Source organism: Lissotriton helveticus, chromosome 11 (genome assembly GCF_964261635.1).
Source record: "Lissotriton helveticus chromosome 11, aLisHel1.1, whole genome shotgun sequence".
Lineage (NCBI taxonomy): Eukaryota > Metazoa > Chordata > Amphibia > Caudata > Salamandridae > Lissotriton > Lissotriton helveticus.
In genome coordinates, this window is record NC_136072.1 from 312,017,680 (window position 1) to 312,040,451 (window position 22,772).

The following is a 22,772-nucleotide window of genomic DNA, read 5'->3' on the forward strand; positions in this document are numbered from 1 at the left end:
CCCATGGGGCCCAGTCGAGACCGAATTTACCCTCCGACGCCCCGCCTTCGGGCTCGGCGCCGAGGAAAACACATGTGCCAATTCCACCTCCTCCATTGACACCGAAACATCCTTCGACACCGAAGCCAAAACGCCCTTCGGTGCCCAAAGACCCTTCGGCACCCGAACCAAAAGACACATCGGTGCCGAAGCCAGGAACCGTACCGGACCCTAAAGCTTTGACTCCGAAACCCTCCGGTTCCAAAAATAAGGAAGGGAAGCTAGATTCCGGCGCCGCAGGCCCAACGAAACCTGTCTCCACGCCAAAATCTCCGATATCGGTACCAAAGACTCCAAGGCCTGATACAGACACGCCTAAACCCTCTGACAAGCCTACCAAGCCTAAACCACCTTCGGCACCGAAAAAATTGCCACAGGACTCAATCACTACTCCTAAGGCAAAGAACACTAAGCAACCCTTATCGGCACCGAAAAAATCGACGCCGAAGAAGATTATAGAAGAGGAAGAACTGTTTAGACCAGATCCTAGACAGAAAAAAGTCCATATTAATCCAGAAACTGGAAATGTGGAAGCAATTGCTTATAAGAAAAGACCAGCAGACACACCACTTCCACCTGTGGTTCCTGCCAAAAAGAAGGATTGTGCAACTTCTCCAATGCACCCTTCCTCTCCTTCACCTTCTTCCTCTCCTATCCCTCCTTACATTGAACCTATAACTTCTCCTGTACAATCTCCTGCATCATCACACCACACTGACGAGGAGTATGATTTAGGTGAGGGGGATGACGTACCAGAGCCACATACATACCCTTTAGATGAGGACGTCAATCCAGAATATCCCAAGGATGATGATGCATATAATTTTCTACCAAACAATGTGCCAGACATCCCTGATCCTCAGTACTACCCAACAAAACCTTCCCCTCCAGAGGATAGTATTGGGTTTAATCATCTATTAAACAGAGCTGCCCTTTACCATGGAGTTTCAATGCACTCTGATGCCATTGAGGAGGATTTCTTATTAGACACATTTGAGCAGTCACATCGGTCTACTCAAATATTACAGTTGATCAAAGGAGTCATTAAACATGCTCCAGACATTTTTAAAGATCCAGTACGATGTAGGGTGCTAAATACCAGAATAGAAAAAAATTATAGACCAGCACCAGCTGATCCAGTCTACATTAAGGGACATCTGCAACTAGACTCTTTGGGAGTGTCAAATGCACGTAAAAGAGCCAATTCCCAAACTTCTGGTGACACACCCCCGCCTGACAAAGAATCTAAAATTATTGATGCGTCAGGGAAACTGATTGCTGCGCAAGCAACAAACATATGGCGCATAGCAAACACACATCTAGCCTTACTTTCACGCTACGACAGGGCTCACTACGACCAACTAGAAAAATTAATGGAACACCTACCAGATCAATACAAGGAGCAGGCAGCAGAGCTCTTACAAGAAGGCAAATTAATATCTAATGCCTCAATTAAATGCGCACTAGATGTAGCTGACACAGCATCCAGAGCAGATAATACTAGTGTTATTCTCAGACGTCATGCATGGTTACGCATTTCAGGTTTCAATCCAGAAGTACAGACTACCATCCTGAACCAGCCCTTCAATCAGAACCAGTTGTTCGGGCTAGAAGTAGACAACACACTAGAGAAGATGAAGAAGGACACGGACACTGCTAAGTCTATGGGTGCATTAGAATCCACCCAGACTAGAAGTTCTTTTCGCCGCTCCTTTTATAGAGGAGGCTCCAAGCAGACCGGCACAGATACCACATCATCTTTTAAGACACACACACAAACCTCCTCTAATAAAGGCTACTTTAGAGGAGGAGACAGAGGCAACAACAATAAGTGAAGAGGTAGAGGTAATAACAACAACCGCTGCTCTTCCACTCCCAAACAGTGACTTCCCTCTGCCTCCCCTACAGCATTCCATTCCTGTGGGGGGCAGACTATCACAGTTCCTACCTGTCTGGAATTCCATCACAACAGACAGGTGGGTAAGACAGATTATCCAACATGGCTACTGCCTAGAACTCACAGCAACCCCCCAAACATACCACCCAGGCAGCGTCCAATGTCCGCAGAACACATAACTCTGCTTCAACAGGAAGTTCTAGCACTTCTAGAAAAAGATGCTATTCAAGTAGTCCCTTTACAAGAACAAGGAACAGGAGTTTACTCCCTGTACTTCCTAATCCCCGAGAAGGACTGGACATTAAGACCAATTCTCGACCTCAGGCCCCTCAACCACTACATACAATCGGATCATTTTCACATGATCACTTTACTACAAGTACTCCCATTACTACAACAGGGAGATTTTCTTTCGACACTAGACCTAAAGGACGCCTATTTTCATGTTCCTATACATTCTGCGCACAGGAAGTATCTAAGGTTTGTCATACAAGGACAACACTATCAGTTCAAAGTCCTTCCATTCGGGGTCACAACAGCACCACGAGTGTTTACAAAGTGCTTAGCAGTAGTAGCAGCACATCTCAGAAGACAACAGATACATGTCTTCCCTTACCTCGACGACTGGCTCATAAAAGCAAGATCGTTCAACCAGTGTGTACAACACACAAAACAAACAATTCAAACATTGCACGACTTAGGGTTTACAATAAACTACACCAAGTCGCACCTAGAGCCTTCGCACGCTCATCAATATCTAGGAGCTACCATAGACACATCGGCAGCTCTAGCGTATCCCAGTCAAGCCAGGATTCAAAGCATTCAGAACTTAGTCTCCCTTTTTCAATGCCAGCACTCTCTTCAAGCCAGTGTTCATAAAACTAATAGGCATGATGGCGTCTTGCATCTTCATAGTTCCTCACGCAAGACTGCAAATGCTCCCCAGAATGTGTATTTTTCCAGACCCCCAATAGCAGGTCCTCGACTCAGGGGTACAGAAACATGCCTGTTGGTGGCAGCTGACGATCAGCCACTCAGCCTGGACACTAGTTAGGTTGTTTTTCAGCACGCATCTCTACAATACCCTTTGAGTGCACGTTTCGTTAAATCGCACACTGGCATCAGTGTGGGTTTAATCTGCTGAGAAGTTTGATACCAAACTTCCCAGTTTTCAGTAAAGCCACCATGGTCCTGTGGAGTTTGTAATGACAACCTCCCAACACCATATACTCTTAATGGCATTTATCACCCGACGCTGCTGCGGGTGTACTTTCGGTGCTAACTTGCACCCCTCCCTTTGCCCTGAGCCTAACATTAGGAGCTTTGCTTTCCACAACCTTGTGGCCTGCTCGTGAGCAGCCACCAACCAGAGTGATATCTAAGCATAGCACTCTGAGTAGAAAATGTAATCCATAAAGTAATCTGAAAAGTAATCAAAAGTAACTAACAGTAATTTCTACTGTATTAAATAGATTTAAAAACCTGTAACAAAGACATTTTCATTGAGCTTGCTTTCTATTGTTCAACCTGCCTTAAAAAGTACAATTTACACTTACCTGTACCAGGCTTGATTGGTTCTAAGAAAATAAATATAACTAAATAATATTTTTATACAAACCAATTGGTCTGACTTCAGTCTTTGTGTGTGTGACATCATTTGCTGCCAGAGAGTGTCCAGCAAATGCTTAACTCTACCATCTGATAAAGCCTTACTGCTCGCCCACACTACCATAAATGGAGAGTAAGGTGCTATCTACTTTTACCTCTGCCTAACTTTGGGGTTCCACTGGACTCTTTGCACACTATACCTCATTTTGGTATAGTATGTTCAGAGCCAGCTTCCTACAATCGCTTTAGACACTGTAGGGGTACAGGGCCTATGCACCTGAACCCTCGCCACTGGTATAGAGCACCCAGCTAGAGGGGTGGCTGATCTGTGCCAGGGCAGTGGGTTGTAGGTATGGCACACAGGGATGTGTGCCATGCTGACTCTTCAGTTTGTTCTGCAACAAAATATGCAGCCTACAATGACAGTGTGCGTGTGTAAAGGTACAGGGCCTCAAAGGGTGGCACAATAAGTGCTGTAGCCCTTAAAGGCCTTCCCTGGCCAAAGTACCCTTGGTACCTCTGGTACCATATACAAGGGACTGACGGGGCCAAAGAGTGTCAACTGGATTTGGTTTCAATGCAGTTTAGGGAAAGAACATAGGCCCTGGGTACCTGGTTGGCAGGAACCCAGGGCATATTCAGTCAAAGCATGTCAACAGTTTGGCAAAAAGTGGGGGCAACCATGCAAAAAGAGGGCACTTTCTTACGCAACTCCCCACCAAACAAAAGATGATGGGACTAACCTTCCCCTCGAGAGTCTTCATTGTCTAAGTGGAAGAACCTGAAAAGTCCATCTGCATTGGCATGGGCAGTCCCAGGTCTGTGTTCCACTATTAAGTCCTTTCGCTGTAGGGAGACGGACCACCTCAAAAGTAGAGGGTTTTCACCTTGCATTTGCATTAGCCATTTGAGATGTCTGTGGTCCGTTTGAACTAGGAAGTGAGTACAAAACAAGTATAGTCTCGGCCTCTTCAGGGACCAAACCACAGCATAGGCCTCCTTCTAATTGGCACATCAACGCTGCTCCCTGGGTGAGTAACCTCCTGCTAATAAAGCAACAGGTTGGTCTTGGCCTTTATCATTGGTCTGGGATAGGACCACTCCTATCCCTAGCTTCAAGGCATCAGTCTTTACAATTAACTGCTTGGTATAGTCTGGAGGCTTGAGAAATGATGCTGAGCACATTGCCTCTTTTGGGGTGTCAAAGGCTTTTTGACAGTTAACTGTCCAGTTTACATTTTTGGGCATCTACTTGGAGGTGAGTTCTGTGAGGGAAGTCACAAAGGACCCATATCCCTTCACAGACCTCTTGTAGTACCCAGTCAAGTAAAGGAATGCCCTGACTTGTGTCTGGGTTGTTAGAGCTACCCAGTCCAGGATGACCTGGATCTTGGGCTGTAAGGGTTGCACTTGACCTCCACCAACAAGGTGGCCCAAGTATACCACTGTTCCCTGCCCTATCTGGCATTTGGAGGCCTTGATAGTTAGGCCTGCAGGTTGCATGTATTTTAAAACCTTCCCCAGGTGATCCTGCCTGGTGGAGCTAAAAAACGCGATATCATCTAAATAGGCTGCGCTAAATGACTCCAATCCAGAAAGGACTTCCTTCATCAACATTTGGAAGGTGCCAGGGGCATTCTTTAAACCAAAAGGCATAACCGTAAACTGATAATGCCCTTCAGGTGTTGAGAATGCTGTCTTTTCTTTTGCTCCTAGTGCCATGCCAATCTGCTAGTACCCTGTCGTTATGTCAAAGGTACTTAGAAATGTAGCTGCACCCAATTTATGTATCAATTCATTAGCTCTTAGGATACGGTGAGCATCTGTCTTGGTGACAGAGTTGAGCCCTTTATAGTCCATACAGAACCTCATTTCTCTCTTTCCAACCTGTGGCTGAGGTTTGGGGACTAGAGCCACTAGGCTGGGCCAGGGGCTGTCCGAGGGTTCCATACCCCTAACTCCTGCACCTTGCTGACTTCAGCTCTGATGCTCTCCTTAACTTAATCAGACAGTCGATACATCTTAGGGGTTAAGGAAAAGAGCCTAGCATACTGCTGCAAGACTTGCTTGCAGTCAGCCTGCTGCTGGACAGTGTGGGTGTCTGAATAGACCACTCTATCCACTGACCCATCTTTGGGGCTGGAAGAGAGGAGGTCAGGGAGAAATGCACTCTGAATGCATTTTTCATTAATGCCAGTGGGTTTAATGTGATGAGAAGTTTGATACCAAACTTCCCAGTTTTCAGTAAAGCCATTATGGTGCTGTGGAGTACGTAAGGACAACCTCCCAGCACTGTATACCCTTAAAGGCATTACTGCACTTACAATGTCTAAGAATCAGTAGGAGTACAGGGCTCATGCACTCGTACCCTCACAACTGGTATAGTGTACCCAGCTAGAGGGGAGGCTTCTCTATGCCAGGGCAGTGGGTTGTATGTATGGCACACAGGGATGTGTGCCATGCAGACTCTTCACTTTGTTCTGCACCAAAACACGCAGCCTGCAATGGCAGTGTGTGCATGTTTGTAAAGGTACAGGGCCTCTAAGGGTGGCAAATAAGTGCTACAGCCCTTAGAGGCTTTCCCTGGCCACAGTGCGCTCGGTACCTATGTTACCATTTATAAGGGACTCACATGTTGCCAAAGAGTGCCAATTGGGTTTGATTTCAATACAGTTTAGGGAAAGAACATAGGCCCTGGGTACCTGGTTGGCAGGAACCCAGGGCACACTCAGTTAAAGTACATCAGTAGTTTGGCAAACAGTGGGGTCAACCATGCGAAAAGAGGGCACTTTCTTACAGGTACCAATTTCATCACCTCAAAGTTGCCCAAGTCCAGTTTTGCTTTGAAATCGTAGTGTTAGGTACAGACCAACACAGTACTAATATAGTTCTATAGTTATTTTGCGAAAGTGCCTCTTTTGGCATGGTTAGCTCCCCACTTTTCGCCTTGAAAATGATGTGGTTTCGATTGTAGTGCACAGGGACCTGCCAACCAGGTCCCCTGTTCCAGTGCTTCTTCTCTAGAACGGTTCCACTATTGGCCCTTAAGGCCCCCTATAAGTACCTAGTAAATGGTACCTGGGTACCTAGGGCATTGGGACTGAAGAGGGTCACCAAGGGCCCCGTCACCTAGGCCATGCAGACTGCCACTGCGGCATGCACGGCTGGGTGCAGACGAAACAACAAAGTCGACATGGCACTCTGCCTTTATGCCATGCCAACTAGCACTGCCTATGGTTTAGGTAGTCACCCCACTAGCAGACCTTACATCCCTAAGGCAGGGTGCACTATACCACAGGTGTTGACATATCTGCATGAGCAGATCTGCCCCTACAATATTTAAGTATATTCTTAGATATTGTAAGTGCTGGGGCAGTCCTAGAGAGTACATGGGCTGGAAACCAGACAACTAGAGTTCCCCAGCACCATGATGGCTTCTCTGAACCCACGATAGTTTGGCACCAAACTGCTCCTCTCAATAAACCCACACTGATGCCAGTGTGAAATGTATTGAAATGTCCTCAGAGGGCACCTCAGCTGTGCTCACTGAAAACATTCAAACCTTGGTGTGGTCACAGACTGGCTTTAGGCAGCCTGCCACCACCAGACAGGTTTCTGAAGCCCCCGCTCTCTTGAGACCTGAAACAAAGCACATCCTGGGCGGAGGTGTCACATTATTTGAAAGGGAAGCTTCAAAGACCTTCTACCTTTGTAATGCGACTCGCAGCCATTGCTGCTAGCAGCAGATGGCAGCCTCCTCTTTAGAACCTCACTTTAGGTGGGAAAAACTAGAAAGAGTAATAGGTGTGCCAACCTCTGCCAACTCCACCCCCAAGGTGCTGGAGGCAAGGTGAAGCCCATCTGTCAGTCCGCGCCATCTTGAAGGTGGGGTCACTCCTCCAGTCAGGGCTAGGACTAGGCCCCCTCCCACAGGAGGTTGCAGACACCCCAGGTAAGGTGCCCATTATCCCTACATTTCACTCCATTAAAACCTCCATAAATCTAGCATTTAGGTGGCTACCCATCCCTGAAAGTAGTTCCTGCCAACCTAAGAAAGATTAAAAAGATGCTGTGCTGAGAAGACTGTCGAGTCCCACTGACTTGGCCCCAGCCCTACTGGCCTGTCTGCAGCCCTCAAAGATCCTGCAAAGATACGACACCGACCTTCATAACCCCCTGGGAGGATTGCTTTCCTTTGAAGAAGACCAGAACTCCCGAGGACATCAGCTCTGTCCACAAGGAAGCAACACAAAGAACTCTGGTGCCCTCCTAATCTGCGATTCCCTCCCCACTGTGCCCAACGCTTCCGGCCTGTGTCCAGGTGACCCACAGATCAGAAAAGGTTCCACAGCGATCCTGAGTCCAAGTCCACCATTGGCTGACCCCTCTTGGACTCCACAACGGCAACTGCAGTGTAAATCCAAAGGCGCTCCTCAACCGCCTCTGGTAAGAGAAACCGACATCGAAGGACACACCTGCACCCAAAGCCCTTGGGCCTTGAAGACCTTGACTGATGGTGTCCCAATGACCTACTGTATCTCAACTTACCTCCACTATTGTTTCCTTTGTGCAGCCTTCACTTCGTCACCTGCAATCTGTTTTCCAAACCAAGATTCTCCCTTGAATTGCAACAGGCACCAGACACTGTGTTTGCCCCCTACACCCCGCTGCCCCTGTGCTGCTGGTGGTGTATGTTTGGTGCTGCCTTGTGGCCCCTGTTTATTTACCTGCACACTGTGTGTCTTCAAGCACCCACAGTCTCCATTGGCTAACATTGGGCCTGATTTTTAACTTTGACTTCTGCAACCGGCCACCCCCCATGCTGCTGGGGGTGCAGTGTTTGTGCTTACCTGAACCTTGCTCTCTGCTGACCTGGCACCCGAAGACTGGATTTGTAAGTTGTTTGCTTACCTAGAAAACCACATTTTTGTTTTCCTCCATAGGTTAACTTTGCAAAGACTGAAAATTGCAGTGTCCACTTTTGAAACTGAAAAGAATTTCTATTGAAAAATGTACTTACCTTTTTGCAGAGATCTTGGTCTTAAAATAAATCTTGAGCAGAGCTTATTTTTATTAAATTGGTGTGGATCTCCTTTTTGAATCGTGTCATTTATTGGTCATTTTGTGCACAACAAATGTCTTGTACTCCTCTGTTGAGCCGAAGGCTACTTGCCCACACTTATACAAATAGACCACTTTGGGTTTGTATTGAGCCCTGACCACTTCTGGGGGAATCTCTGGACCTAGTGGTTTCTTTACAGAGCCAGCTTCTCACAGCTATCTAAACCACTGTGAAGACACCGTACATTAATGTGCCTCCCACAACCGCCTTCAACTCTCTTGCATAAATTTTAGTCTGAGTCGATTCTCTAAGTCGCCGTCAAGTTGAAATGTATTGTCCTCTAATTGAAAATACCTTTGCTGGTCTGCCTCTGCAATGCTATCAGTCCGTTTTATTTTGAATATTATTGCATCCTTGTGCCCCGGCCAGCTATGGTGGAGATGCCTGTGCTGTACCGTTTCTGAGAGCACTATTCCCGAGGGTGTGAATGGCCTCTGATTTACAGTCCTCTGGGACCACAGGCACATATCTCCAGTCTGTACCTTCTCCACTCTGTGTTCCATCCTTCGTCCGCACGATGTTAGTGCTACTGGCTTACACAAGTTTTGGCTTCACCATCTTGGAACGCCCCCGTGGCAACCGTAGGCAGTTCTAGCCAAGCATCATGACTGGAGCAATACTAGGTCTGTTTGAATGATCTAGATAACAAACGTTTAGGATACCCCCTCTATAGTAATTTACTAGAGAGGATTGCATCTACGTGAAAGTAGTCATTACACCATTTACAATTCCTACGAATATGTAAAAAACTGCCCGTACGGTAAATCATCAAGTATATTGCTCAGTTGGTTTTCGGTTTAAAGAAGTGCCTTGTTTGCGATCAAATACCTGCAGGTCTAATCAAGGATAGGTAATGTATTTTTATGGGCATCAGAAGTGAAAGTCCAATGTTGATGTGTCTGGATCAGCCAGTTCATGAAATCAGAGAGAGACTCATTACTGGCTCTTCAGATAAGAAAGACCTCAATATAGCATTTCCACAGGTGGATGTTGTCAAACAGGGATTGTTCCATGCGAAGTCATGGTTGCACTCTGTCATTCACATAAAGAATTGAAAACATTGGTATGAAGCAGGCACCCATAGAGACCCCTTTCTTTTGAAGGTAGGAGTTGTCTATGTACGTAAAGTAATTCTTCACGAGTGCCATTTCCAGGAGTTTCACAGTGAAATAAGTGAGTACAGGTGTAGGTTGCAGTCTAGTGTTCAATAGCTTGTTAATAATTGTAATACTTCACATTGGGGGATATTAGTATAAAGGGGCTCTATGGTCCACATATTAATATCCTATTAGTACTAGACACAGTTCATGTCCTTAATGATGCGTATTATAGCATTCTGTCCCTGATGCAAGTCTGAGTGTAGGGTACTAAATCTTTGATGAAAGCATCTATAGTTTTTCTTGGAGGCTCCAAATCTGAACCCCATCCCAAAGAATTGGGAAACCCGGAGGGTCAGTGATACTTTTATGAATTTTTGGCAGTGTGTAAATTACAGGAGCTATGGGACTGTTGCGGTTGAGGAACTACTATTCAATATTGGTGATAATACCAATTGCTATGACTGATTTAGTGATCTTTTGGATGACTGACTGGATATATTGCAAGGGAATCGCAAGGGAAAAGGCAGGAATGGTCACTGTTGTTGAGTTGCTGCAGGATTTTAGCAGAGTATTGTGCCTGGACCATAATCACAAAGTCACCCTATTGCCAGCTGGTTTGATGATTAGTTAATGGTTATTCTTGAGACTGATCTACAACTGTTTCTCTTGTACAGAAAAGTTGTACGGCACATATTCAAAAGAGAATTGCACTGCTTCTTCTAGTACAAAATGTTCTAAGGTTAGGATCTCAGGTGGGATACTTTAGGATGGAGGGTTTAATGTAGTGATGGTAGGACTGGCAAATATCTAGAGTGGATTCTTGTGGTTTATCAGAGAAAATGTATCAAAGTCTAATTCTTCTGTAAAATGTAATAGGGTCATGGAGTGTAAAGAAATCACTATGCTCAATGGGGATAAATGATTGTACTGTACTGAACAGGCTAATCTCTATGGATGATAATAAATGTCTCGATAGGTTATAGCTTGTAATTCTATTTGTGTCAGAACTGGAAACATTCTCAGTTACTGATGTGTTCATGGGGGTTGTGATTGACGGTAATCCCGTTGGTAGAGTTTGGGGCGTGCATGTCTCTTGCCTGTGTGTTCGTACTAATTTTGATCTCCAAACCCCTTTTTTCAGATTTCCTGGGAACTCACCTCACAGGTACCCCTGATATGGCCTTGTATTTTTCAATCAGTATTTTTCTGGGATTAATGATTAGGATTTAACGTTGTGCTGTGTAATAATTTTGAGCTATTACATCCTGGAATTATGTGCACATGCTGTAAAATGATCACATTGCTTTTTGCTGTTTGTTTCTTTCCTCTGATCACTACTTTTCATTGCTCATACATGTTTTTTTCACACACTGTGTTCACCATACACTTTGAGTACTCACATTGGTGCTACTAATGAAAAATACAATGTATTTATGCTTATTTTTGTCCATATCATAGTTTCACTTGTTGCATATAATATTACATTTCGATAAGTATTGTAAGTATTTGGCCTGGGCTGCCTAAGAGTAGCTATGCACTTTATAAGTGCTACATAGAATAGAATTGTACGATTAATGATGCCTTCACATGGAATGAAACCCTATATCTATATATCTATATCTATATTCACTGAAAAAACCATAGGTTATAGACCATATATAGTTAGGAATTAGCATTTAAAAAACCTTATTTTACTCACACAAAACCATTGAAATTCCATATATAGTTAGTAGTACTAACTATATATCGCGCACCCGCAATCCACTGCTGATCATGTCACATATTACATCATTCATGACATGGTCAGTGACATCACTGATGACATCACTGATGACGTCACAAATGACATCACTGATGACATCACTGATGACATCACTGATGACATCACTGATGACATCACTGATGACATCACTGATGACATCACTGATGACATCACTGATGACTTCTCAAATGACATCTCAAATGACATCACTGATGACATCTCATTTGACATTACTGATCACATCACTGATGACATCATTCATGTGATAATACGATGAACCTCTTCAGACTCTAATATAACCTTAGATACACTCAGTGTAAACAGACACTCACAGACTGTCACTCATCCATGGAGTTACTTACACACCTAGTCAGTCATGCAAAGAATCAATCACACCTCAATTTCCTCAACTATACAGTTATACACACCTTACTTATTCAAACATATACTAACACATATTTACTCTTTTACAATCCCTGATACAAGTTCACAATGATCCATACAGCCACTCACACATTCACTGACTCTTATGCACAGTTATTTATATATGCCAATTCTCACATGTACTGTGTTTTACATATGTACTTACTTTGACATGTAGCACTGAGATATCCATTCACTCACCAATGCACTCATGCACACAGTCAACCACCCATACAGCTGTTTCCACATGAACTTTTGAACCCATACATCTAGTGAATCAACTGCTCACACATCTATGCACAGCGTCATACACCTCCCAGCCACCCACACACACACTCAGTCTCCCATACAAATACTTGAGCAACCAATCAATAACCCATATACTTACTCATATAGCTACTGATCAACCCATGCAGCAGTTTACAGAACAACAAACATAATGATGCACAAATTAAGACAGTTCGTCACTAACCCATGCACTCAGTGAGACACATTTAACCACTCACTCATACAGTCAGGCATGCACCTACTAAATCCTTCATCCAGACACTTCTACATCCACTCATTCTTCAATATGTAAGACATATTTTAACTTTACAGAAATACACAGTCACTGGATGATGTCATCAGTGATGTCATTTGAGATGTCATCAGTGATGTCATCAGTGATGTCATTTGAGATGTCATCAGTGATGTCATCAGAGATGTCATTTGAGATGTCATCAGTGATGTCACTGACCATGTCATGAATGATGTAATATGTGACATGATCAGCAGTGGATTGCGGGTGCGCGATATATAGTTAGTACTACTAACTATATATGGAATTTCAATGGTTTTGTGTGAGTAAAATAAGGTTTTTTAAATGCTAATTCCTAACTATATATGGTCTATAACCTATGGTTTTTTCAGTGAATTTCAATGGTTTTTTTAATAGCAAATATCATAAGCTGTCGATTGTCAAGTACGTGGTAAGAAAAAACATTTTCGTGTTTATGCACACTGATCTGCTTTCAATGCTGCCCCCCCCCTCATTTCTATTAGGAGTACTCTCTCTTTCCAGATAGTGAAGGTTAGTTAACGCAGGCCTTTGCCCCCGTTGTAATCCGTCGTGCCTGCTTCTCTCTCCATTTGATTGATTGTTATCCAAGCATTTGCAAACAAGCACAGAATCGCCATACTCTGTTTAGTCTTTGCAGATAGTGAAGGATAGGTAAATGCAGACTTTTGTCCCCATTGTAATCCGTCATACTTATTTTTCTCCCCATTGATTGATTGATTGAATCGAGCATTGAATTGTTCGAAGTTGGTTCTCTTAAGGATCTTCTCTGCCTGCAAACGGGGAAGAATAGGAATATTCTCTCTCCCTTTGCAGATAGTGAAGGGTAGGTAACGCAAACCTTTAACACATCGTGCTTATTTCGTTCCTCATTGATTGATTGTTTGCCCGAACATTGACTGTTTGGGAATTGGTTCTTTTTGGAGGTATTCCCTGTTTGCAAATAAACTTAGGAAAATCTTTGCAAGTAGTGAAAGGGTAGGTAATGCGGACCTTTGTCCCCCGTTGTAATCTGTCATGCCTATCTACTCCCCACTGATTGATGCACCTGTTTCACCCGGACCATTTACTAGAGATAGGTCATCTGGCCCGACCAGAGAGCACCCCTAGTGAAAAGGACATATGCAATAATAACAAAGTGATCACTGTATCCTGTTAACAGAAACTTTAGCATGAAACAACCTGGAAAGAAAGGAATAGGAAAACGAAAATCAGTAGGCCACTGATGAACTTTTTATTAAATAACAAACAAAGAAACGATAACAATACGTAATGATAAAACCTATTATTGTCCTAGAAACAAGAAACGTTAGAAGTAAGCCCGTAATAAGAAACCAAAAAACAGTAAGAGAAACCAAGTGTGACATTGCAACGGCCACAAGGCAACGAGGCTTCATCGCCCCTCACTGCCCCAAAACGTGTCTGTCCCACCGCCTGCCACGGCCAAATAACGGCAAACTGGGAAAGATACAAGTCAGCAGACATCCGCCCCATTCTGGAAACTTCCAAAGTGCAACAGGTTTCCGGCTACGCCCAGCCGGAAGCAACACATATAAGGCGGGTCCTGCTGCCAACCGTCGGCAGAAGATCATCACGTAGGGTGTAGCCGGAGGAAAGGCCGAGGCCAATGGCACCCGTCCAGGGGGATTGCTACGACCACCCTGGAGAGTTGCAAGGGGGGGAATGTCTGTGTCCTCGACCCTCCCCTCTCTCTCCCAGTCCGGCCACCATCAACCAGAGGCTGAGGCCGACGGGATCCGGCCGCGGTGGCGGTAACCCTGGAGAATTGCAGGTTAGACCCTCTCTCTCCCAGTCTGGGCCAGCATCCATGGAGGGCCTGGGAGTGGAGAGGCCACTGCACGAAAGGCCCAGGAGAGGCACCACACGCCAAGGCCTGCCCCACCGGATGAGCCAAGGAACCCGTTCATGGGGCCAGAGCAAAGGGCGTCCGGCCGCCATCCACCGGAGGTCCGGCCCAAAGACGGACGGGACATTTCTTCTTTCTTTTATAATGGCTTCGACAACACTGGGGGGGATGTCTTGCACATGCCTCCGACCCCCCACCCCCCCCCCCCCTCGTCCTCATCGCCTGGTCCGGCCATAACAAATGTCAAGCGAGACGCCGTGGGGTGCACTGGGTGGGAGAGACGGTGCGAACAGGCCTCTCCCGCCTCCCCAGGTGGAGGCTTCCCAGCTGCACACTCAGCGCTCCAGGCGCCCGGAAAAGGGTTCTTCCACTGTGGCGATGCTGCAACGTCTCGCCCGGCAGGGTGGAGCCCGTCCGCTCATTTGACCCCGCGATCGCCGGTAGCTACCGAACTCTCAAAATGGCGGTCGACCTGGCAAGAGCGGGCCCAGCATAAAGAAATGGCCCGGTCACTGGTTGACTCCACCACCGTAGTCCTCCACGACCTTGAAGATTCTAGAGGAGCCGCGGGAGTCCCCGACCCCCGCAGACACCCCCGATGGGGAATGACTGCCATGATCGCCCGTGGAGTGACGAAACTGTAGCCGCGGGACGTCGGCGCTCCCATGCTGGCGCCAGCCTCAGTTTGAATGACTAGAATCCTGCAGACCTCAGTTCCGGTGAAAGCACAGTGTGACCCGGTAGGAAAAATTGTTGCACCCCCTCCCCTTTTTGACTGATGGTTCAAACCACCGATCCTTTCCTTTGCCCTTTTAACGGAACTTTGGACTGCCTCCCCCCCCCCCCCGCGGCGCCCCACGCCGTTATTTGGTGGGCGGCAACTTACTGGACATCACCTTGGTGCCATCCAGATTTCAGCGCGTTCTGCTGCCTTGGTACTATTCGCACATCAGACCGCTACTGGCGACCCACCCCCCGGGACGCCCCACGCCGGATACCCAAATCAGTGCGGCACCCAGGCAACATCTTCTGAATTTTCATAATTTGAAAGAACTAGTAACATGTCCTCATCAGGAATTTCCTCTTCAATCATCTCATCAGGAATCTCCTCATGAAAAGTCTGCAATGATGATTCTTGTAACTCTATGGTCTCCAAACATTCGATAAATTCGCCATCAAGAGATTGATCAAAAAAATCATTCAAGTCATCTCCTCCTTGTGAGAATATTTCATTATTGGTGCTGTCAATTTCAATAAATGTAGTGGATAATTCAAAAGAAATTACCACGGTCTCTTCATTGTTTAAATGTTTTTACTGTTTTTGTTTTGTTGTATATATTTATAAGTTATTAAAGTTTTATATTCCTACTACTTTGTTGGAGTGCTATATATTTTTAATGTGACACATAATTGTAAAAACTTTGATGTACAAAGAGTCATCCCTGGAATCTTCCGCTTCAGGCTCGGTCCCCTCCCCAATCACAATACAGGATGGTTTTCAGATAGTAGGAACGCGTGTGGTGTGACGGATCTCATCGGGTGTGGGCCTTGATCTACTATAACTCCTTTGAAGAGGGGGGATTCTTTACAGCTGGGGCCATAAACTACATCTGCAGGGCTAGCTGATAGCCTGGGACCGGCCTGGACAATCGGACACAGAGGAAGAGGAGTGTCAGAGGGTGCGGTAGTGAATAGGGCGAAAGGGAGGTGTCGGGCGGGCACAGGGTGTGATTCTCAGGGAAGAGCAGCGCAGATGGGGGGAGGTTTATTGCCCATGCATAAGACAGAGAGCGGGGGTGACCAGTGCCTGGGGAAGATGCTTGCGAGGGTGGGGAGCCATGCTACGGGTCGACAGCGTGCAGAGAGTGGGTCTGGTCAAGGCATCTAAAATGGCTGCCGTGCACGACAAAAGTGTGACATTTGAAAAAAGGCAAGATGGCGCAGACAATGTTTTTCAACACTTCCTCATTTCCTTCGAATCGAACGTTAACAGACGTTGGGGCATATTACCAAAGTTAAGCGATATTTATCCCTAACGATGCTTAGCAACGAATTTTTTACCGCTAAGCATCGTCAGAAATTATCGCAGATAAACCTTGCTATTATCAAGGTTTATCGCAAATGCCATAAAAAACGGCCGCAATGCATTAATATCGCTGAAAAGTCAGCGATATTCATGCATTACCGAGCTAATGCTCTTAGCCATGTTATCCACCTCCCATTGAATGACATGGCTAAGAACTGCTCAGGACAGGTGTTACTTTTTTGGGAGATATTCGCGCTTAGCGCGAATATCTCCAAAAGTTGGTAATAGGAGATAGCGATGTTAGCGACTGTTTCCAGTCGCTAACATCTTGGCATGCCCACTTTGCATGTCATTAGTGATAAATATCACTGACATGCAAAGTGGAGCCCAAGATGGTCGATATCTCCTACTAGCGGTCGCTAACTGGTGTTAGCGACAGCTACGTAATACGGAGATAATTTTATCTCCGCTTTCTTGGCTTTTAAAGCCAAAAAAGCGGAGATAAACCCCCTTGATAATATGCCCCGTTATCTCTCCCACACTACCGGTCCCCCTGGGCTTAAACGCCGAGATGGTAGGGACTGCATCCCGTGGAGATAGGTCGACACGTCACTCAGCAGAAAAACAAGTCTATAAACATACAATAAGTTAAAAGTCAATCATTCTTCTTTCCTTGTAGTACGCTCCCCAGTCCACTTCCCGTTACGCTAACTGGGCGCACCCCACCAAAAAAACGATTTTTTTTTTTGCCCCTCCAAAAAGAACCAATTTTTGCACTCTATACTATAAGTCTTTTTTTATACTACAATCACTTCGCTACAACCTCATAAATTAAAAATAAAAATGAATAATGTCTCAAACAATTTTTGATTTCTAAATATAAATTTATTCTTCTGAATTTTCATAATTTGAAAGAACTAGTAACATGTCCTCATCAGGAATTTCCTCTTCAATCATCTCATCAGAAATCTCCTCATGAAAAGTCTGCAATGATGATTCTTGTAACTCTATGGTCTCCAAACATTCGATAAATTCGCCGTCAAGAGATTGATCAAAAAAATCATTCAAGTCATCTCCTCCTTGTGAGAATATTTCATTATTGGTGCTGTCAATTTCAATAAATGTAGTGGATAATTCAAAAGAAATTGCCACGGTCTCTTCATTGTGATCCATTTTATTTTGAAATTTCTTGCTGTAAATTGCAGAAAAAAATAATCACTTTCATTTATCGTTTTTAGTAATACATAATATAAAACTAACTTTATCAAGTATTTGGTATAACAGAAGGACTGAAAATGAATAACAGAAAACATTTTTCAAATTATCTTAAAGTGTACAACATAGTTCCCCTTACAAATTAACAACTCACCTTTTTGAAAGTAGGAGAAGTGTTAGTACTGTGTAAATCAAACACCAGAAATTGAGCACCAAAAATTCCTCACAAATGTACCTCAGACAGTAGTATCACAAAATGGCTGTGGTTTCCTCTCATTTTTGATATATACATAACCAATTAACTTTCATCACACACAAATACAAAACCAAAGCAACATTTTAATTGGTTCTAAATTTCAACACTTTCAAATGTGTTTTCCCCATGCAATTTTCCATAGGACATTTAGATACGTCTACAGCCTGAATGGCTGAACGGAATTACACCTAACTTGGCAAAATGGTACATCAAACCTAAGAGGTCAGTGAGGATCTACTATGCCCCCTTATGGTCATTTGCCCCTTCGCTTTGGCCTCCTCTTGTCTCTCGATCCTACCGAGAGACAAGATGGCGGCCGCTACGGACTGTTTGGAATGTTTACAGACGCCGGAGAACCAATCAGCTTCGCAAAGCTACGTAACGCGAAAAGTACGCGAAGCGGAGCGCTGTTACAGATATATATCTTTTTTTGAACGTTAATTTCTCAAAATCCACTGGAGCACATATATTGAGACCTAGCAAAGGCACATCGGGCTACCAGTCCCTACAATTTTGCCAAGTTTCGTGCAAATCCATTCAGCCGTTCGATTATTATTATTTTTTTTTTTTTGCCCCGCGGGGCCCTTTTAAAACCTCCACATCAAACCTAGGGGGTCAGGGAGGATCTACTATGCCCCCTTATGGTCATTTGCCCCTTCGCTTTGGCCTCCTCTTGTCTCTCGATCCTACCGAGAGACAAGATGGCGGCCGCTACGGACTGTTTGGAATGTTTACAGACGCCGGAGAACCAATCAGCTTCGCTTCACAAAGCTCCGTAACGCGAAAAGTACGCGAACTGGAGCGCTGCCTGGTCCGCTGTTACAGATATATATCTTTTTTTGAACGTTAATTTCTCAAAATCCACTGGAGCACATATATTGAGACCTAGCAAAGGCACATCGGGCTACCAGTCCCTACAATTTTGCCAAGTTTCGTGCAAATCCATTCAGCCGTTCGATTATTATTATTTTTTTTTTTTGCCCCGCGGGGCCCTTTTAAAACCTCCACATCAAACCTAGGGGGTCAGGGAGGATCTACTATGCCCCCTTATGGTCATTTGCCCCTTCGCTTTGGCCTCCTCTTGTCTCTCGATCCTACCGAGAGACAAGATGGCGGCCGCTACGGACTGTTTGGAATGTTTACAGACGCCGGAGAACCAATCAGCTTCGCTTCACAAAGCTCCGTAACGCGAAAAGTACGCGAACTGGAGCGCTGCCTGGTCCGCTGTTACAGATATATATCTTTTTTTGAACGTTAATTTCTCAAAATCCACTGGAGCACATATATTGAGACCTAGCAAAGGCACATCGGGCTACCAGTCCCTACAATTTTGCCAAGTTTCGTGCAAATCCATTCAGCCGTTCGGGCTAAAAGTGAGGCCAACCGCCCTATGGAAAACTCAATGTTAAAAACAAGTTTTGGGACCCCCCTTTTTTCTCGGCCCCCCCTTGACGAAACCCCCCCAAATTTTCAGGGGCTGCTCAGAAACAAAATGTTCCATTTTCCTGAAAATTTCAGCCAATTCCGTCCACAAACGCCAAAGTTATTAGACATAGAATTTTCAAAAATCCCATAGAGAAAAAATCCTAACTATATATACCTACTGGCGACCGCCAGTAGGTAATCTATATCTATATATAATAGATACCGGTCAAGCACATCCAGATGGGAAAAAAATAGAAAAATATCAAACTATAGGAAAAATGTATGTTCGAGGCATATGAGCTGCAGATTACACACTATGCATAGATCGCCACTTGGTGTTGGGCTTGGATGTTTTCACTTTGTTATTGTCCTGGAAAAATCTTTGGAAGTCACGAGATAGGCGACTCCTCCTGTGGACCATAGTGCGCATGGGCATCGGCTCCATCTTCAGATTGTTTTTTTCCGGGTTCAGATGTACTTGTAGCGCTCCAGTTCGGAACCATTACCGATTCGATTTCAACGCGCAATCCTTCACCCTTTCGACGGTATTGTTTCGATCGTGATCCCAATCAATGCGCATCTCAACAAATTTAAAGTCCTCGATTCCAATTGCCGACGAGGGCCTTCGGGCCTACTTTGGCCTCGGTATCTGGCTCATGGAAAGGACTCCTTTCAAGAAGTGTCCTCAATGTGGGTCGAAGTTTCCCCACATCGATCTGCATGAGGTGTGCAACCTCTGCCTTTCACCTTAGCACGAGGCTAGAGACTGTAAAGCTTGTGCCTCTTTCCGATCCAAAAAGACTAATCGAGGTCGTCGAGCTTGAAGGAAAATGACTCGAACCTCGACTCCAATCCCCGAGGACATCTTTCAGGAGGGTGTCGACGTACCAGAACAGGAGGGCGTCAAACAGATCCTCTGCAGCAAATCCGAAGCAGAGGAATTCGACATCGAAGAATTAACTCCGGCGCAGCGGTCGTAAGTAAGATAGTCAACCCGACCCCCTCCGTAAAACACCAAAAAAGGCTCCGGTCACACCTTCACCTTTGAGCCCAGGTGCACACCGAGAGACTGCTTCCCATGCCCCGCCCTCGGCAAAAAAGCCTATTAAGCCTACAGGTAGCTCGAGCCAGCCTGCTGCCGGCACTGAAAAAGAAACCACCTTCAGCCTCATTGCTGATCGCTGCTTCCACATCCAAGTACTCAGTACGGAAATCAACCGGCACCGAACCATCAAAACATTTGGTACCGAAAGCCGCAGGCACCAAACCCTCGACTCCGAAAAAACACCCGGAGCCAAGTAAACAACCAATTCTGAAAACTTCGGATCCACGTCATCCAGAGCCAAAAAAACCCTTGGTTCCGAAAAAACAACCAGCTCTAAAACCAGCCACAGAGCCAGTAAAACATCACAAAAATGTTCCGGAACAGGTTCCTCATAAGTCTAGCGACCCTAAAAAGTCAGTGCCTAAAGAACTGCCTACGCCTCAAGAGCTTTTTACCCCTGATCCTAAACAAAAAACTCTGGTCAAAGACCCCAACACTGGGAAACTCCCCCTCAGCTCAAAGAAGGGACCTTTGGATGACCCTGCACCAGCCCCACCACCTAAAAAGAAGGACATTGCTACATCTCCTCTCAGGGTCCCTTCTCCACCAACTCCTCCATCACCTCCTTCACCTTCTCCTCCACCTTCCCCCCCACCTCCTTCACCTTCTCCTCCACCTTCTCCCCCACCTCCACCACCACATCATTCTCCTACACCATCTCCACCAGGGAATGATGACGACTCTTCTGATGAAGGAGACAGACCATATGAGAAACCATTAGGGGGTCATAGTTCACCTTCTTCCCCTGACCCCTGGGATGACTATAATACACTGATGTTCCTAATATTCCACAGGAGGAAATCTACCCTACTAGGCCTTCCTCTACAGAGGGCACAACAGGCTTTAACCAGTTACTTCACAGGGCTGCTCAGTACCATGGTGTTACCTTACACACAGACCCTGTAGAAGAGGATTTCCTTATGGGCACTTTTTACACCTCACAAAGGCCCAAATCCATTTTACCAATGCTAAAAGGGGTAATTAAGCATGCACCAGAAGTATTCAAAGATCCTGTGCGGGCTAGAGTTATTAACCCTAGAATCGACAAAGTATAAAGCCGCACCTGGAGACCCTGCCTATATTAAAGGCCCTATCCCATTAGACACACTCATAGTGTCTAATGACAGAAAAAGAGCAAACTCCCAAACATCAGGTGATGCTACACCCCCTGATAAGGAATCCAAGCTCCTAGACGCCTCAGGCAAAAGAACAGCATCACAAGCGGCTAATATTTCGCGTATCGCCAATACTCAAGCTTTGTTGGCCAGGTATGATAGGGCACATTATGACGAACTAGAGGCCCTATTACAACACCTACCAGATAAATATAAAAGCAGGGCCACTGACCTTATACAGGAGGGTAAACTAATTACTAACACCTCCGTTTGTTGCGCTCTAGATGTAGCTGATACTGCCTCTATAGCAGTAAATTACAAGTGTACTCTTGCGTAGGCATGCGTGGCTACGCATCTCAGGGTTCAAACCAGAAGTCCAAAATTCTATTTTAAATCAGCCTTTGACCAAGAGCATTTATTTGGCCCTAATGTGGATTCTTCATTAGAGAAAATTAATAAAGATACAGACACAGCAAAATCTATGGGAGCCTTGCAATCGCAAGCTCCCAGACGTTCATTTTGTCGCTCATTTTACAGAGGCACATCCAGAGGCTACTCCTCTGACAACCCTACCACTTCTTACAAAGCTCCCACCCAGTCTACCTTTACCAAAGTTTACCAAAGGGGTGGTTACAGAGGTAATAACAAAAAGGGAAGAGGTAAAACCAACAACACCAGGTCTGCCTCCACCCCTACCCAATGACTTTCCTCCACTCCCCCCCGGTACATTCCAATCCTGTCTGGGGCAGAATACAACAGTTCCTTCCTGTCTGGAACAACATCACCTCAGACAGGTGGGTGAGACAAATCGTTCAATCAGGCTACTGTCTAGAACTCACCTTCACCAAGCCCCTCCCCCCCCTCCAAACATACCACCCAGGCAGCGTCAAATGTCAGTGGATCATTTATCCCTGCTCAAACAAGAGGTTATCTCCCTTCTTCAAAAACATGCAATAGAACCTATACCACTGCATCAACAAAACACAGGGCTGTGCTCCCTGTACTTCCTCATTCCAAACAAAAAAGGACGGCTCTCCAAGACCCATCCTAGACCTCAGAGCCCTAAACCTATACATACAATCGGATCACTTTCACATGGTCACGCTTCAACAGGTTCTCCCTCTACTGGCACAAGGCGATTTCCTTGCTACTCTAGATCTCAAGGACCCCTACTTTTCATATTCCCATTCACACCTCTCACAGAAAGTATCTCAGGTTTGTAGTGGACGGTCAGCATCACCAGTTCAAGGCAC

At 45.4% G+C, this 22,772-nt stretch overlaps 1 protein-coding gene across 1 annotated transcript in view; it reads left to right on the plus strand.

Annotated features, from left to right (window-relative positions):
* Window positions 1-22,772, plus strand: part of SAP130 (Sin3A associated protein 130) — a 696,083-nt gene that overhangs the window by 195,103 nt on the left and 478,208 nt on the right. The window contains exon 10 of the mRNA XM_078665599.1: window positions 10,908-10,931. Coding sequence (XP_078521725.1) covers window positions 10,908-10,931 — 24 coding nt within the window. The remainder of the gene's footprint in view (window positions 1-10,907; window positions 10,932-22,772) is intronic.